This window comes from Poecile atricapillus, chromosome 2 (genome assembly GCF_030490865.1).
Source record: "Poecile atricapillus isolate bPoeAtr1 chromosome 2, bPoeAtr1.hap1, whole genome shotgun sequence".
In the NCBI taxonomy this organism is placed as follows: Eukaryota; Metazoa; Chordata; class Aves; order Passeriformes; family Paridae; genus Poecile; species Poecile atricapillus.
The window spans coordinates 137874055-137893452 of NC_081250.1; the positions used below are offsets into that span (position 1 = coordinate 137874055).

At 33.9% G+C, this 19398-nt stretch overlaps 1 protein-coding gene across 3 annotated transcripts in view; it reads right to left on the reverse strand.

Moving 5' to 3' along the window:
- Nucleotides 1-19398, reverse strand: part of CSMD3 (CUB and Sushi multiple domains 3) — a 573013-nt gene that overhangs the window by 376153 nt on the left and 177462 nt on the right. For all 3 annotated transcript variants that reach the window (XM_058831785.1, XM_058831783.1, XM_058831782.1), the window contains exon 5: nucleotides 12753-12960. In XM_058831785.1, the coding sequence (XP_058687768.1) occupies nucleotides 12753-12960 (208 nt within the window). The remainder of the gene's footprint in view (nucleotides 1-12752; nucleotides 12961-19398) is intronic.

Sequence of the window (19398 nt, forward strand, 5' to 3'; positions counted from 1 at the left end):
TTAAAAAGCAACATTTGTGTCAAATCTTATGGAAAATGAGACCAAGAATTTTTGGGTTTTTAAGCTGAAGCATAAACAAGATTAAGTGTAAAAATAATTTATGTCAATTCTTAAGACAGAGGTGTGTGTAAAATCACAATTTATATAATTTATTCTTTTTTCTAAAAACTAAATGCTGCTCTCAGAGATGAAAATACACTTTGGGTACTGCATGGGTCTGGTTGCTAGCCACCTGCTGTTTCCAGTAAATCAGCCAGTGAACAAACCATGACACAGCTTTTTCATCTCTCTATGATTTGACACCATGTATCTGAAATGAACATTTGTTATTTAACTTTTTATAAAAAAGACATCACACTCTCTATTAACAAGGGCTGTTGAGAGCAATAAATACCTAAAAACATGATATAATAAGCAATTAGGAAATAAGAAGAATGTATAAGATTCTCCACAATACTATAAAATCCCATAGCCTACTTTTTAATTTGGGGTAATTAATATTATTAAAAAACAAAAGGTGATTAATAATTGGAAATACTTCAAACTTATTTTTTTATATCAATCTGTGTTACTTGAAAAAATACTTGGATTCAAAAGTTTTTAATTTACAGCTGAAAGAGACATAAAAAAATGTTTTAAATAAATGTTTGTTCCATAGAAAGCGAAAATAATATTTTCATTGTCCTACAAGCAAATATAACTTGCTTTTAATCCTCATGTCTTTGTCTCCCCCTCTGCCACACACAATGAACGAGACCTGCTGAATAATGTTGGCTTTTATATGGAACACAAAATATTTATTATAGTATTTATTTTGAATAAAATTAATGAAATTGCTTAATATATTGACTAATACCTATGAAAGCTTTGCTAGAGAACATAAACAAAGTTTATAAAATTTACCAATATTCTGTGGTTTTAGAATGAAATATCTTACCACTCTAGGAAATTCTGGTACACTAGTTGAATAGCAGTTCATTATGCAGATTTGCCAGACTGGGGCAGATTTTAAGTAAGCATCTCTTACAATAATAATTTTTATTTACTTTACCAAATAAAAAAGTATTACCGCAAAAATTGAAGCTGCCAAAAGAACCTTTGTTCATTACATTTGACTGGAAATTTATATATTCTAAATTATGCAGTAAAAAGACAATATTGGTTTTAAAATATGCTATATCAGAGTCTATTATCTATTAAATTCTTATATGATGCTTTTACTGATATTTGTGGTAATGAGATAATGTTATCTGAGCACCTTGAGCAACTCTACTGAAAAAATATGAGTTGAAAAGTTTGCAAATACTCAGATCTAATAACCTATAAAAGATAGTAGGACACTAATTCACATGCTATAAATTAAGACTGATCTTTACAGTATTAACCTAAGAATGTAATTATTAGAAAGTTAACCAGAAGGTGAAAGCAAGCTTAGGCTCCACAATTGTGCCAGTATTCTTTAATCCCAAGCCTTAATACCCATCCTAGCATGACACATCAAACAAATGTTGGCCCTACTGAGCTACACCACCAGATTTTTTAATATTATTTCTAATGGTTTTTGTTTTTTTAAATTCATTTTATCATGATATATTAGAAAATACCTCATTAGGAAACATGAAAATATTTTAAATGCATATTTTAATGCAGTTTTAAAGGCTGTATAAATATCAAACGTCATTTGCATTTGTAAATGAAAATCAATGCACGATTTTTTTTCAGGTGAATAAGAATTCAACCCGTGTCAGAATCTTTATTAACCCTATCTGCAACTCATAGAAGTTGTGTGCATGTATAAATGCAGGGCACATACTATAAAAGCAATTTACTTTTACACACATAAAAGTATATGCACACAAGAACACAGTGTTCAATATTTTTTCTTATTAATATTTATTTGTTTTGTGTTTTCTTGATGTATTTAATTAGTATTAGTCCTCTGACTGGGTATTTATTCCTTATTTGGTATTTCCTCCTACACCTTCTTTATTTAGCCTACATTTTGTATTTCTCTAATTTCACATGTTCAAGTTCACTTTGATTTACCAGCATTATTGCTGAATATATTGCTGTCCTTTAAGAAGCCTGTAACCCCCTAAATTGCCATTATTGATCTTTATGTATAATTCTTCTTCCACTGAGATATTCCAAAAATATTTAACATTACCAGGCCTATATCTAATCCATTTAAGATGCAACACAAAATGACTTACAGAGACTAACTAGTAACTATTTGTGTGCCTTTCCCAACTAAGTACACCACATATTTACAGACAACACTGAGTCTTTTTTTCTGCTAGTTTGTAGTAAAAAATTGGTTAGTAAAGAGAATTAAATTTTTTCATTCAGCAATTTTTCAACACTTACTCCATTATTTTTACATAGTTCAGAGCTCCATTACAGCTTCCCAGGTGTCTCTTTCCTTTGCCCTCTGTTATTTTTTTTCACTGAGAAACCAATTTTTCTTGTTTTTCCTTTCCTTGTAATGTAGCTACAAGCTCTCTCCATCATTGTCTTTTATATCCTTTGGTAATTGTAAAGGCAACTGCTATAGCCTTTCTCACTGTATTCTCAAAGCTTCTTAGTATTTTATGCTTTTATTCATTAGTCATGTGGTTCTTTCTCACCTTTTGCAAAATTTCTTTCCGCTCTGTATATCTTTATGACTGCACCAGGAGCTTTAAAGGTCTCTTACTATGATTTATATCTTTCTTTTGAAATAGGATAGTCTGTTATTATATACTTGATACATTCACTTCCACTTAACTGCCAGATCTCCTGTGGATTATATTAACCCCTTCTTTTTTGAAGTTGTTTTGGTAAGTTTTTTTAATGACTCATTACTTCTCCTTAGTATTGATGCCTATTTACCCATAAACACTAATAAAATTCCATTAAAACTGCCTTAATCCTTCATATTTTTAGATAAATATTTTTTTGCATTAAAAAGAAACATCTTAGTATGCCTATATAATGCCACTATGCTCTTTCAACAAATTTCCAGATAAATTAAATCCTCCTTTTCATTAAAGTCTTTTCCATGTATCTATTTTTCAGTTATTCAGAATACAAAGAATGCCTTGCTCTTCTACTTCAACACTCAATGTTGGCAGCACTAGTCTTTATGTTTATTTTTTTAAAAATTCAGATATATATTAAAATATAATACCAAAGGATATATTATATAATTTTTATTTTTGCTTAGGTCAGTGCAAACAAATATATATCTGATACTTTACACAATACCTTCCTTTTCGTCTATTTGATTTAGTACCAAAAAAATATCAATTATTTAGCTGGCTGAACACAGTTCTCCCCAATGGCATCTTGCTCTAAGCTCTGATTTCTCTCAGGTTTAGTTGCAAACGTCAGTACACAGTGTTTGTCAATAGATTTTCTTTCACTGGAAAACACACATATATATATATATATGAATGTCTTGAATGACCCAATTGGTTGTATCAAATGGTTTTCAATCTGAGAACCACAACAGATACTTATGACACGAATTCTGAGACACTAAAGTTTAAATCTTTGTCCCATGTTTCCAGGTGAACCCAAAGGAAAGTCAGAGACCAGTAATACAGGATATGTTGCAAAGTAATCTGGACTCCACTGTGTAAACTGAACTAAGCTACTGAAACTACCAGGTCAATTTTTTACCCTATGCCTGCATCAGTAGCATGCTTTGCACCAAGAGGAAAAGTCATATTAAATAGATCAGACTTTTATTTAAAACAAGTTGCATCACTTTAAAACAGCAACACATACTTGAAAATACAAGTTTAAAAATTTAAGCTTTATTTCTATGGAATCTTTATAGAACAGAATAATAGAATGTGCTGCTCTACTTCACAGTTTTGGGGAACCTGTGTTCAAAATCACCAAAACCAGATGGAATGGCAACATTTCTGTAACATTCCAATTTATATCTATATATTACGCACAGAGTATAGCAATAAAAATAATTTCCAGCACATCTAGCAAAATTGTAGCTTCATAGTGAAATTTTCAGTATAGACTTAACTTTCAGCTACCTAGTTTAAATCCATTAACAGTTGGTGGAAGGTCTTGCTAGTAGATTAATTGTAATTCAAAGCTGAATGAAAAAACAATGCTCTAAGGACTGTTAGCCTTTGCTTCTGTCATAATCATCTCTCATTTCTCTCCCACAGGAGCTGAACTCTGCTTTAAATTGCACTCAATACTGTAGCACTTCCTTAATTCCACCTTATTAAAGAATTCTCTTTTTATAATTAACTCTCTGGGAAACAAGTACCTCAAAAATAACCAAAACACAAACAAGCAAAGATGCATGCATTTTGGGATTGAATCTCAGATTATACAAGTTATACAGGATTGGAAAGTTCAGTGAAAAATTTGGAAGCTTCAGTTCAGAATTGTTGTGATTCTTTTTCTTGAAAGGTATAGTGTCAGTTACTAAACAGAAAATAAGTTGTATTCAAACAGTCCTTCACCTTACCCTTAACTTCCCTTAGGACGTTCAGGACAGCACGTTCTTGTTCAGAAAATAGAGATGACGGTTTAAGTTTTTCCTCTGGCATAAAAAATAATGGGGAAAAGAATTTCTGCAGCAGTGCAATATATCCACATGAAAGATGTCAAAACCTGTGTTATATGCTTCAGGAAGAAACAGTATGTACTATGGCAGTAGGTAATTTTTCTGCAGATTCAAAGACACTAGTCTGGATACTGAAAAGGCTGATGGAGAGATGTGAAGCTGCCAACAACTTACTTATGGACTCTTAGAGAAATATCCAAAAAGTCTATTTATCAAAGAAAGAAGAATGGAGTTCACTTAACAAAGATATTTCTTCACTAATAAGCTTTTTAGTAGAGGATAGAAAAATAGTTGACTACAAAAAAGCCTCGCAAAACAACCAAATAAAGCTGCCATTAAAAGTAGGATTTACATCTTATCATTCATTATGATTAAACATTAAATAATGTGAGGTGAAATCACTTAATCAGAGAATGATCAAGGCTGGGAGACCTTTAAGGTCATCAAGTCGAACCATCTATTGAGCACTACCACTCTGACCCCTAAACCACTAAATTATATCACCCAGTGCCAGATCAGACATCTCTTAAATACCAGCTGGGATGGTAACTCCACCACCTCCGTGGATAACCTATTCCAATGCATGACCACCCTAACAGTGAAATTTTTCATGACCTACTGTATGCAGAAGAAATAAACACACAGTAAATGTGCATGACTAGTTTATTTTCATTTTTTAGCGACTGTTAGGTTATGGCCAGAAAGTTGTGGATTGTCACTAGTCACCTGCATATAGGATGGCATGTATAATTATAAAAAAATGTTCTGGCACTGGCATTGTGTTGATTCTTAATATAATGGATTTGCATTAGCAGATTAAAAGGATGCTTAACTGTTTGTTTTAGCAACTGGTTCATTTTACAAGTGAATTGCACCCTAAATATCCTTATGTGGTATTCACAGGCAAAACAGATGGACAATCACAAAACACATCAGTTTGTGAAGTTATGATTAGTCTGTACGACCCATATAAATAATGTTTTATCTTGTCAGAATTTATTAATGAATGGAAAGGATTTCATTAATGTATGCAAAATATTATACTTTTAGCCAGAGACATAGAAGATGGAATTATGAATGCATTTAGTTTACTCAATGTACAAAATATACTAAAAATTTTAATTCAGAATCTAGAAATTAGAGTGATTTGGGATTATCTCTTTATGGATCACTGTTCTCCCACAACATGCCACTTATTTTTCTGAATAAAGTAAACATGTCAAGGACTCAGAACATATGAGAAGAAAATGTGAAATTTTAATTACTCTGGAACGACAAATGAAACAATTATATGTTTTGCAGTTTAGTTTTATTTTGGGATTTGGGTTGGTTGTGATGCTTTTTTCCCTGCCTTGTTTTGAGATTTATGCTATCCTAATACACTTTCCCCCACCATACAGCTCACACAGCATAAAACTTACTAACGAGTTCAGTCACTGATGTTTCAGTCAAGACAAGAGCAATGTCTCCCTTACTACTCCAACAATTGCCATCCTGAGACTATAGCAAATGACCACATCAAAACAAGTACAGTGTTCTGCTGGAGTAAGCACACTGAAAGTGCTCCCTGTTAAATCATCAAGCCATCTTCCTGCCTCTATTTTATTCCCCAAATCTGCTGTAAGAGAATTCTGATTTTCTTTGCTACTTTTTTTTTCTTTTTGTTACATGTTTTAAGTGTTCATTAGCAAAATCCCCCAGGACTAGACTATTCTTTACCTGATTTCTACAAAGCAGTTACAAATAAGCCACACTGAAAACACTCTGGGCTGTTTCATCAAAGGAGGATTAAAGTGACCCATAGAAACACAAAAGTAGTAATAGTAAATCTTTGTCAAAGAGGTATATGGTAAAACGAGAGTACTGTTCTTGCATATCAAGATTCAAGAAGACTGCTTTTCTATTTGTTTCTGAATGTTGATAAGACTCTGTGAAATAATATAATCCTGTCCTTTTTGAGAAGAATATATGTAAAAAGCCCATCCAAAGTAACTGCTCATTTGATAACTGCTGGTGAATCTCTAACTCCAGACGAGAAAAACTTCATGCATATTAAAAATTACTCTCAGAATAATGAAAACATGCAACTTCAGAAAAGGCTTGCAAGTGTTTATTTTGCATTACTCCTGAACATAGGAAAGGTAAGAAATTAGGAGCAGCTTCAGAAAAGTTTCCTCAAAATAAATGCTTTTAACCACCTCTTGCAACAGCAAAAACCAAATACTGTCTTCCTGATACTGTGTACATTAATCAAAATAAAATATTTCATGCTATCACAAGATTGCATTAAAATAAGCATAAAGTATAAAAGCATAAAGGAAATAGAATAACTTTGTGAAGTTTCTGCACCTACTGTAAAAGGGAAAAAAAAAAAAGTAGATCTTTACATGGGTACTGTTATTCAACATACAAGTACCTAAGAAGACAACAGATCAGGCTTTATTTTGACAGTAAAGTTGTTCTATTCCCTGAAGAAACAATATTCCCCTCCCTATGTGCCTTGATACACTCTTCAACTCTTGTGTTTCCTGCTCACTAACCAAGGAAGAAAAAAAGCTTGGTTTTTACTCATATCACCTCCTGGTGCAGCTCCTTTGTGACTGGGTAAATGCCTGAGCCAACACAAGGTAGGGGATGAATCAGAAATAGAAGTGGGAACATGTGTTTATTTTCAAAAACAGCATCACAGTGGCCATGTAAAATGTTCATTTGTACCACAATGAGACAAGTGGATTCTGTGCCTGCATGTGACTCCCTGTCTGATGCAAGTACACGCTGGAATTTAACAGATGGTTTTCTCACTGAGGCTTGACTCCATTATACAGTTACAAATCACATGTGCCAGATAAGCTTTAGCATTTAGTACTCTAGAGGAAGACAGGACAAATCACATCTCTGGTCATGTACATATCCCTGTAAGATGAATGGGACAATTTGAGCCTGAGGAAGGAAGATCTTCAACTCATGAGCTAGGATTGGTCGTATCAGCCAACCAGCTCAGGAGAAAGGTCATATCACTGCCTATCCATAAGGAAGAAAGAGAATGCAGGAGATGTTTGGACCTCAAACAGACAATCGGTAATAATAAATCCTTGTTTGTTGATTCTCACTGAAAACAATGATTTCTATATTAGGAAAAAATGGAAAAGCTTTTCTGCCCATGAGGACAGTCAGGAAATTAAGAAGGGTGTCCACATAGGTTGTTTAGAATCCATCTTTGGATAAAGGCCTGAGCAGCCTTGCCTTACCTGAGAACTGAGTCTGCTTTCAGCAGTAGATTGGACAAGTCAGCTCCTGAGTTCTCTTCCATGCTGAACTAACCTGCTTATAAGATTTTGTCATTCTGTTTTGTGTTTCCTTATAACCTGGTTATGTGGACACATGCATAACATATTGAATTCCAGGATTAAACTCTGGATTTACACCTTTGGTTGAACCGAATTTCCACGGATATGACAATTTCTTGAAATCATATTCCCCTTTCACTAAGCACTGAATCTAAATGCCACAAAGTAACTCTCTTATAAGAAGAGTAGACTTCAAGTTCTCTACCCTTAAGTGACAGATTTTCATCAGGTAACTCATGTTTATATGTGTCTATTCTGCCTGCAAAGTTTGAGGCACATTTGTGACTGCACTTTGAACTACAACCAGAGAGAGAAGTTAATGCAGAAAACCCCATCAAAACAGGGTGCTCACCATGGAAGGGTCTTCTGTTTCTTCAAAAATATACATGTACAAACAGTACAAAGTAACATAAGAGAAGCCTCTGCCTCTACTGTTAAACACGTTATTTGATATCTTATTCCTCTCTTAGATTCAAATCTTTCTCAAGTTTCAGTAAGAATTTTGAGAGTACCAGATGTAAAGCCAGTTCCAAAGTTGTTTTCAGATGATGATTGCCAAATAGAATCACACAATAGAACAATGAAAAACATGCCATCAACCTCCACAGTCACTGTAACAAATTCCCCTCCCAAACACTATCTTTGTGCCTGAACCTACACATTACAGAATGCATTGTGCTTCTTGGAGGGTTCCAAATGACCTCATGGAAATGCCACAGGTGAAATTCTAAATCACCCAGCAAAAAATTAAATCACAGAAGCAAACAGTAAAGGACAAAAATACCTGGTTTCTATGGAAAGCCTTTGTTTCCAAGAAAGCAAAGAACATTTTTGCTCTCAGTCCTTCAGAAAAAGATAAAAATGATAAGACACAATGGGTAGATTATCAAAGACTCAAACCAGATAATATTTTTAGCATTGGTATTCCTCCTATTCCTGTTTTTTTGCTCTCCCTGTTCCACGGTTAAGCATTATCTCTGTTACCTTCTGTTCCCTGTTTTAGAAGCAAAGGATTTAGGCATTCCAAAACTTGGCTGCTTTTTGAAGTGACTTTTTTTTTTTTTTTTTTTTGTGTGTGTGTGTATGTATGTTTTTTTGCAATTAAATCCAGTAAAAATTAATTCTATCCACTATCAGTAAACAAATACTCTGATAATTGCACTTTGTTTGCTCTATTAATTGAATAACATTTTCTACCCGTTTGGCTACAACCACAACATTCTTCTGAAATAATTTTTCCTATGATAAGCAGTATCAATTTTGCTACTATTATTTAAATTTAAATTCAACTGTTATCAGATTATAAACTTTCTCATCTGGGGCTTTTAGCATACTTATTAAAATCATACCACTCATAAATCTTACCTTCCTGAGTCCTTCCTCTGAGCATTAAAAACAGATTTTAAAACTTTGTATTAGTGAGAAAACAGCAATAATTATCTAAAGCAGTATCAGCAGTCTTTATTACTAAAAAATAGACTGTTATACTTGTCATCTTCTAATTTGACATGATTTTTCAAGAAAATAAATGCTGGGCCTGAGGTGGATTTTTTTTTTCCTCTTATTTTAATCTCTTATGAGAACCTCTGCCTCTTGTCTTGTCTGGTTTTCTTTGTTTCCTTCTACTTTTTATTACTTTCATTGGTAGTTGTACTATTGAGGCATAATGTTCTATCCCTGTGCTGCCAAATGTACGTCAGACAGAGGTTTTCCTCTCTAGCTTTTGATATGAGCATTATTTCAGCAAGTAAATTGACTGAAAATAAATCTCATCTGGTCAGGAACTCAATAAATAAAATAACCACTTTGTTAAAAAGATCTGATTGAGAATCTGTTTTATTACTGCATGTGTCTGTTGAAGGTTGTCACAACAGTACACTTACTTTTTAAATGCCTCCTAAAGGCTAATTTTTATTGTAACCAAACTGGCAACAAAAGTGACTATGTACATATCTAACATGGATAACTGCATTTCCCTCACAAAAAAATCCCAACCCCAGATAATACCCTTTTCCATAACAGATATTATCTGCCTACTCACTCTCACTTTTATTATGAATAGTTAGCATATTCTTCACTAATGTTTCTTACAGGTTCTGTTTATCATTTTGTTTCTTTCACAGCATTAGGATAATGGGATTAACAGTCAGAAAATGTTAATTAACAACCAAGCTCTCCAAATATGGAGGAAGAACAACTGTCAACTTTTGTATTAGTTTGGCATGGCCTGGTTTTTCATAGACAAAAAGGAACAATTCACTGGATCTTATTTACTTTCAGGTTGGGTTTTTTTGTTGAAAAAAATGGGGAAAATAATTTTCTCAAACTAATAATTTTCCTTCAGTTTCACTTCAAAATTAAAGAAGTTCCGTAATTCAACTCAAGTTAGCAAATGTTAGAATAAACAACACAACAAGAACCCTGAAGGGCATCTACACAATTTTTTACTGCTACTTAAATGAAAATGGCTTATCAAGATTTTCTTTAGAGAAAAGACTGCCATATCTGAAATATTATAACAACTGACTAGAAAACTACAGAAAGTTAGCACTTCATAAAGCATTCCAAGTCTTGTCTTATGTATAACCCCAGCCTATCTACTTGATGCATAATCTAGTTCTTTATTTCAGTTAGAAACAAAAAGTAGAGATATTTTTTTACACAGCAGATGTACAGAAGAAAAATGTGAAGGTTTTTTTTTTAAATCAATAGGTGCAATAGTCTTATAAAGCACCAAGTTTTCTAAGAAATTATTTTATAATAATCCTTATTATCCAGATCACCCAGTAAGTTTTCAGTAATTTTGAAAATTAGGTAAGCTTTTTTCCCAAAATGAAAGATAAAGAACCTGTGTTTAGTTTTAGATTAGCTGTAGTCTAAGGGCATATATCGTATTATCACTCTAAATCTAATTAACAAATTGCTGTTAATTAAGCTTTCCAAAGCTGTTTTCCCCAACATATGGGGGGATATTTTTCCATAATTGAACACACCAGTCCGATTTAGGGAATACAAATTACAAGCTAAAAAAAAGAATATGTTCTCAGTCTGTTTCTCTACATAAGCAATTATTAAATTAGCATTGTAAATTTTTATGTTTTGTAAACAGATAATGGGAATTTCCATATATAAAGTAATCTTATTTTATCATTTGAGCCTTGTATTTGTAGAACAAAAAATGAAATCATTGTTTGAGGCTCATAAATGAATGAATGAAACACTTTCAAGAAAAATCAAATGCACATTTGCTATTCAGGTGACTCATAACGTCTGTATGTCATTGGTGTTACCTCACTAATTAGTATAAATTATTATTTAAATATATTTTAGCTGACAGCCAGTTCAAAGGATTTCAGTTTAAAAGCTTGAAAAACTCAACGGCAATTAAGTAATATTCTAATACAGGTAATTAACTATGTAGGTGGCAGTATAAATTAACACAAATTATAAAAAACCCTATTTTCTAAATCTTAAGAGTATAGACTTTTATGACACTCTGAAGCAGTAAAAATATATTACTTATAAGCAATGCATAGCAACCTAATCTGATGCTTTTAAAACAATAAAATTATCTAATTTTAGATATTTTTCTTATTATAAAATCAAAACCATTTTATTTGGTCTATGTTACTTTTGGAGGGGGTTTATATTGATATGAAGAAAACAAGACTCTACTGATGTTAATATATCTAGCCAACCACTTGTATCACCTGCTGTTCACATGCCTCTGTTTGTCATACAGAACCTCCATAAAGCTTCATGAGACAGTTAAGAGATCAAGATTTTACTGAAGACCATAACTGTGATTTATGGGTTTGTATGCAACTTCTTTTCTGTGAATCAACAGCATATTTAAACCACTAAAACAAGCACAAAGATTTGTCATATTGACATGTTTCTTGAGTAGTGTGATGTTGTGCTACCATAAAACTGCCAGACCAGAAACCACTGAAAGTATAATTTACCTTTTGTGTATAATATATAATATTACAGTATATATATATAATATACAGCATAATATATATTTTTCCTATTTAACTGAATTTGATCTTGAAATAGGTTTTTTATTGTTTTATTTCTTGTACTTGTGTTACAACATCTACATAATGCATCTACACTGAGATTAAGAATTGCAGAAGTCAGACTAGCAAAAACATTGTTACTATTGCTAAATCAACAAGGAGTCACTCTCCTTAAAGGTGCTATACTTGGAGTAAAACCAGAGCCAAAAAAGCACTGTGACTACTCAGCTCAGGGTGCTTTATCTCACAGATCAGGATGGATATTTCTAGGTAAATGTACCAACTACACTCACATAATTTAGAGACTGTGCATACAGTTCTCTGCACAGAAACTCCTCCAGAGACACCCCATGACTAAAGGGTGTGGCCAATGCTAATTCCCCCAGCTCTGTGCTGAAAGCCTCCATGCCATTCACTTTCTCAATTTATGAAAATCTCTGAAGGCTTCACCAATCCTTAACAGTTCATGAGTCCATCCCATTCTGTTTCTAAATATATACATTTTTAATACAATAATGGTTAAATGGTTAGGCACAGACAATGAAGCAAGTGAGTCTACAGTGCCCTTCATCTTGATGCTACATTTTTGGAGTATATTTAAAAACCATTTTACAGCTGCAATTGAAATATCAACATTTATGCCATGGTCACAATTATTACTGTGGGTTTTTTGTTTTGTTTTGTTTTGTTTTTAGCAAGACTACATATTCACAAAAGGAAAAGTAATAACAAAAAGTTGTATTTTCACATTTCATCATCTTTTACTTTTTTATCACATTAAAATTGCAAGATTTGACTTACCCTATTGTAGGTGGTTCAGAACCTTCTATTTCCAAATAATCATATTTTTCTTCCATTTGGAAATCTGTAAATATGAGTGAGATAGTATCACCAGGCTCTGCCACAATTGTCCATGTGCAATCTGCATTATTATGATATTCATTAGGAAAGTTGGGGCTTGAGATAATTCCACTTGATCCTCTCATAGTTCCTCCACAAGCATCCTCAGCTGTAAAAAAAACAAACAAATTAAATCATCCCTTAAGAATGTAAAGTTCTTTACTGTTTAGGTGAATAATTGCTTAAGACTTTTTAACACTTTTGACTTGGAATGCTGCTCCAAAATTAAGATGTTAAAAAAGTAATTGCTTCAAGTTACAATTACTTAAGGATTATTATACTTGTGCCAGCACATATATTTACAATTTTCTATTTATTGCCAATTATAAATCTGGATTAGCATTGTTTCAGTCACTTTACAACAGCATGCAAAAATTTCATTATTTCCTCTTTTGCTTTAATCAAAAATATTTTCATAAATCAAGTTGAGTTTAACCCCTATCATAAACAGTGGCACGTGATGTGCAGCAGTCACATTATACTGAATAAAGAAGCATGAGAATCTTACCCATTGTACACTAATTGTATTGTCATATTTTATTTTAGCGAATATCTAATCATTAGGTTTATTCTAGAAATATAATTTTCTCATTTTCAGACAGGTGATCTGTTTTCAAACCACAGACATTCAGGAGTGATTTTATAATGTCAGATGCAAGATGCTTTCACAATTAAGAGGTTTACATCAGAGTCAAATATTTAAAATTTTACCATAGGAATACATTTTTCATGACATGGATAATTGTGAAACTATTTGACCAATTATCACAATGATTTTTTTTTTTTTTCCCATGGCGATTCTGAAACCAAAATTACTCTACTTTTTAGCATGTAATCTTATGCTGGATATGCCAGCAAACATTAGTTATTCACAAAATCAGTTCTAAAAAAACTTATTCTATGATGAAACAATTCTCAAATGACTGATGTTCTGTCATTTGATGTCAGAATTTCAAAGGTCTGATGTTTATTTATAGTATATATATGCCTAATAGCTCAAAAATTATTTTGGAGGATCCTATGTTAAAATTATTTCTGCGAGCTAATAAAATTAATTGGAAATTTAGTGGGTTTTTTCTTTCAAAATGGAAATATCTTTTAAATAACTTGAATGGAAATACCATATTGCATTAGTTATTCAGTTTATTACCCAAATGTTTGAAGCATATTTGAAAAGCAATTCTTGTTTCTGTTCAATTAGAGTGCTAACATGAATAAAACTTGCCCCAGAGTCTGAAAACCTAGTCAATACTGATGAAAAATTAATGATAAGGATAGAAAAAAAAAATAAAACAACTTTAAGGAGTATAGGATCACAGAACAAAAAGTTTAAAGAATTCTGACACACATAATGACTCACTTCTAGCAGAAAGAAAAAAAAAATCATGATTCTTTATTACAGCAGTTTAGGAGTTTAAAAAAACAGGTTTTGTCTCTTAAAAATTTTGCTAAATTATGCCATGGCCAGATAAAAACATATCAAAACAAAACAAATCAAAACCAACAACAACAACTACAACAACAAAGTAAAAGACATTTCTTAAATATATTCTTACTAATTACCTAGAGCACCTTATATACACTAAATATAATAAAACTGAGAAATCTCATCACACCACAGGTTCTGTCCCTATACTGTGAAAGGATAATCAATCAATAAATAAATATATAAATAAGAAGAATATAATGTTTGCATTTATTACAGACTCTCAGAAAAATAATTTTAAATTGCTAGTTTAGCAAACTTCCATACAGTATTGCAGAACTCAGGTTTTGTTTTTCACAAATAAATTACAGAGAAAAATATCTTAATTCCTAGAAATATAACAAATTGTTTACTAACAATGTTGCTATAGTATACAAAAACTTAAAAAATTAGTGTGGCACTATTTAAAAATATAAACAATGTCAATGAGTGTGCCCTTTATTCTGAGGCACAGCTGTTTAGAGATTTTTCCAAAGCGTGATTTTGCTACCATCAGTAAAATGGCCCAAACAAACCATCATGGTTTTTATTCTGATTCATGTAGCAAATTTTCTACAAATACAGTTAGTATTATCTATATTTAATTGTTGCCTATATAACCAAAAGCACACTGGATATCACCTTAGTGCATTGCAAGCATTAGAATAATAAATAACAGAATTACTGTACTGTGATCTTATTTTCCTCCACCTACAATACCATTTGCTTGGTTCAAGTCTTGCAATCAGACCCCCATAAGTAAAAGCTCCCATCTTTGAGAAGACTGGAAAACATTATGCCCATGCAAATGTTTGGTGCCTTAATTTGTGAAGACAGTGTAAAAAAAAACATTTGATCTTCAAGTAAATTGACAAACACTGTTGACAGGAGTTCTACCACTAACTTCATACTGCACAAGACCCTGACAAATAAAAGAGAATGTAATAAATGTAACTTGTGCAACCTGATTTTAGTACCCCTATTTCTATCACAATTGAAGCAGCATAATTTCTTAGATGTCAGCTGTGAAATGTTGCAAATAAAATAGCTGGTGTGGGAACATTTAGGAAGAGGAACAATGGCTGATCTTCATCAATGTGCAACAAGCCCAGTAAGGAGATGCTAACAAGCAAGAGAGGAAAGATAAGCTTTGCTGTAATTTTGGTGCAGATCCACATTAATCTCTTTCCCTGCCTTTCTGTAACTTTCTGAATTATCTCTAACAAACTACCAGGACAGGAGTCCTCAAAGACATTTAAGTGCCTAACCCCCTTTTCCCATGGGAAAGGACAAGTCCATTCATGGGACTGTCTTTGCTCAAGGACCACAGTATACTTGGCGGCTAAAGCAGCAAGATGGGGGAACCCAGTGTGTGCCTCAAGGACATTTAATCTTGGGGAAAAAATAACCTGTGGTACAAGTTTTATGTTGCAGGGAGCAAAACAGCAAGAATAACATGAAGCAATGAAGAGTGGATTTTGTGAGGAGTAAGGACAGTGTGGGAGTGACCTGGGTCTGGCTGGTTTAGGTGCCCAATCATCAAGTGTCCTGCTTCTCCTGTCATAGGCACCCATCCTGATGAATGGATCCCAAATCCCAGCCTATTTTTGAACATCTGGAGGGGTGGATGAAATCCAGGAAATGGGAAAATAATATCTGTGAAAGGATGGAAGGTAGCAGTTAATGAGAACGTCTTTATCTGTGTTTTGGTTATCAAGATGGTTTAAGGATGTAGCTTAGGTTGTATGTGCTGCATGTTCCCACACCCAATACACACTTCAAGCACTGCAATCAAAATGTAGTAGTTAAACAGCGGTCAAGCACCTAAATGCCTGGAAAGAATTGTGTGTCCCTATCCTTTTAATTCCCAGTTATTAAATATGAAGAAAAACATTCAAAGAAATTGTAAGAAGACAACGCTTCAGTTAAGACTTGATAGAATCTGACATTGTTCAATTACAAATACATAGCTAATACTGATATTTTTTTTTTAAATCTACTTTTAAAATTCATACTCCATACTATCAAATTAAATTGATTTGGTCATGTACTGGAATTTTATCCAATAACAATCTTGAAAATATGATATGAAGGCAGAAATGCAAAAAATACACTTACTGCCAAAATGTCATTTTCTTAACATATTTCTCTGATCTTAACCATATGCTGAAAGGGGAAGATTTTTCAAAGTGATATGCAAGAGGGGACTTGGCATTAAAAAGCTTTTCAAGGTATTATGAATTCAAATTAAGATCTCTGTTTGAATATGCATAAGGGCTTTTGTGCAGAGGGAGTATCACTGATATTATGATGAGTGATGATTATGAAAGTAGTGTTTTGTGGGTTTGGTTTTTGTTTTTCTTTTTTTGTGGGAATAGATTGTTTCTATTTATGTCCATAGACACCTGAAGTTTTCCTCTCTCTTCTTTTTTTCCTTTTACAATCTCATCAGTAAATGCCCATTAAAAAAAAAAAAAAAAGTGAAACATGTACATGTTCAAATAATCTCCAGTGAAAGCTGATTTTACAAAATTTTATCTTTTTTTTGTCTTCCTGGTTTGCTGTTCACTGTTCATTTTTCATAACAAATTTTGAAAATATATTTCTCTAGTTGTGTCTTGTTTAATTTTCTGCTTATTCTTGTAGCTTTCAGTGATATTCACAATAATGTTACATAAATATTGAACCGTAAATTTCAATAAAACAGATGATCAAAGACAGGCAATGTCATCAGTGATTTTAGGACATGCAAATTTGTGGACTTCATTGAGAATTTAATGAGATTGCATGGTAGATCAAGCTTTAATCTGGTACACAATATATCACATCTAGATATCTATCTAGATATCTATAGTGAACTAAACAGTTAAATTTTCTGCATATCCTATACTGCCTTCATAAAACAACCCCCAGGTTTGATTTAATTTCTTATTCTGTTTCTTCATTGTCTGTGCTACAGTCAGCAGAATAGAAACTACACCAAAGTGAAAAGCATCTTAAAAAGTTAAACTCCATTTTAGTGTCTGTAGTATTACAGACTGATTATGAAACTTGCTAGTGAGCACAGTAATAGATTACATAGGCACAAAAATATCTTTAGGAAGCTCCTTAGGCAATGCCAGTTCCCTATGTTTCCGCCTTTGCACAAACAACACTTACTCCTTTTGTTTCCTGCCCACTTTTCTAGGAGAGTCAGTATACGTCTATTGCAGAACTCCAGCAGCGCCAACTGCTTTGCTATGGCTCTGTGATTTTAACAATGTCATTGATCTCTGATCATATGTGGAGTTGCAGTCCTTGGGCTTCCCATGTCATGTTTGTTTGTGTACAGACACTTGAGAGCTGTTTCTGGTCACCCCACTTCATCAAAGAGTACAAGAAAAGCGTGTACTCTGCCTGATCCTCTGTTCCTCAATAAACCTTCAAGCTTTGGTAACCAACCACAAAAGCCCAGTGGACCTGGTTCAAAGACTTTCTCATTAGGTCAGCAAGATCTCGCTCCACTAAATAAAAACTAGCCCTTCAATTTAGTCTCAATAATGTAATGTTCAGAGTTAGAGAATAAAAGAATGGATCTGCACAGTATAGAGAGCAGTGTCTGTAGTATAATGCATATTATATTTATTTTATATAATATTCTGATGCATTCTAAAAACTCCAAATATAAGTCAAAATAGATATAAAATATATAATATCTAAGAAATATTTATATGTTGACTTTTTCTACAAACCTATAGCAATGAAAAAATTTCAGCCTTTCCCCGTAATTTATGCACAAGAATAACCTTACCGATTTCAGAAATTGAAATATAAAGACTGCAAAACATCCATCAACTGAAAATCTTTCAGGATAGCTTTGCAGAAGATTTTTCATCTTTGACTTACATAAAGTTCATCCAGCTTTTGAGGAGAGGGACATAAAACAGTTCTTGAGGACAAATGGAAGTCTTATTTTCTGTATTGATTCATAAAACTCAGATTTTAAATTACAAATAAACCCAGTGATGACTATAAATTGACATGATTCACATCCTCACTTTGCACTTGTGTGCTGTATACCAGTGAAATTGATACAGATTTGACAGCCAGCAAAAAATAAAAAAATCAAATAATGCACCTGTAGCTAAGGAGGTGAGGAGTTTAATGGCGGTTGAACATAAGTTAAACAGAATAAATTGCCTTCCCACCTCCCACCTTTGAGATAGAACCACAAAAATTACCTGTGCCAGGGGAAAACACTACAATACCCACACAGCCTGTGCCTGCATGGAGGCCTGTATTGGGTAATGCGGGCTGACCCGTGAGGAAGGCGGCCGCGCACCGCCCGGGCCGCGGCTGAGGCTCGGCGGGCATGAGGGGCACGGAGGGCAGCAGGGGAGACACGGGGGGCATGAGGGGCTCGGAGGGCAGCAGGGGAGACACGGGGGGCGTGAGGAGCTCGGAGGGCAGCAGGGGAGACACAGGGGGCGTGAAGGGCACAGAGAGCAGCAGGGCAGACACAGGGGGCATGAGGGGCACGGAGGGCAGCAGGGGAGACACAGGGGGCATGAGGGGCTCGGAGGGGAGGCTCAGGGGGCCAGGCAGGCACGAGGGGATGCAGGGGAGGCACAGCTGGGCCGAGCGGGCACGAAGAGCAGCAGGGGAGGACACGAGCAGTTGAGGACACAGCGAAGGGTGACGGACAAAGGTGTGAAGGACAAAGGGTGCTGTCCCCTCGCCGCCGGGCCATGGCCCACTGAAGGTGAGGTGCGGCAGGAGCGAGGGGACGGGAGAGATTGAGCCCAGGTGAAGGCAGAGGAAATCTCTGTCCTCTGTATTTTAAGATTCTGTCTTCTTTGGGTTCTTTTTGGTTGTTTTTTTGAGGTTTTTTTGGGGTTTTTTTTGTGTTTTTTGTTTTTTTTTCCCCCGCAAATCCTGACTCAGTAACTGAACGTTTATGTTACTTGGCAATAAATTAAATTTCAGAGATATTCTCTGAGTTGTCCCTTTTTTCTCCAATGAAACTTCATGTTGTGGACGTGACTTAGGTGAGTTGGACGTTCCTGTACTGATAGAAGTAACTGTTTTCTAATAAATGGTGCA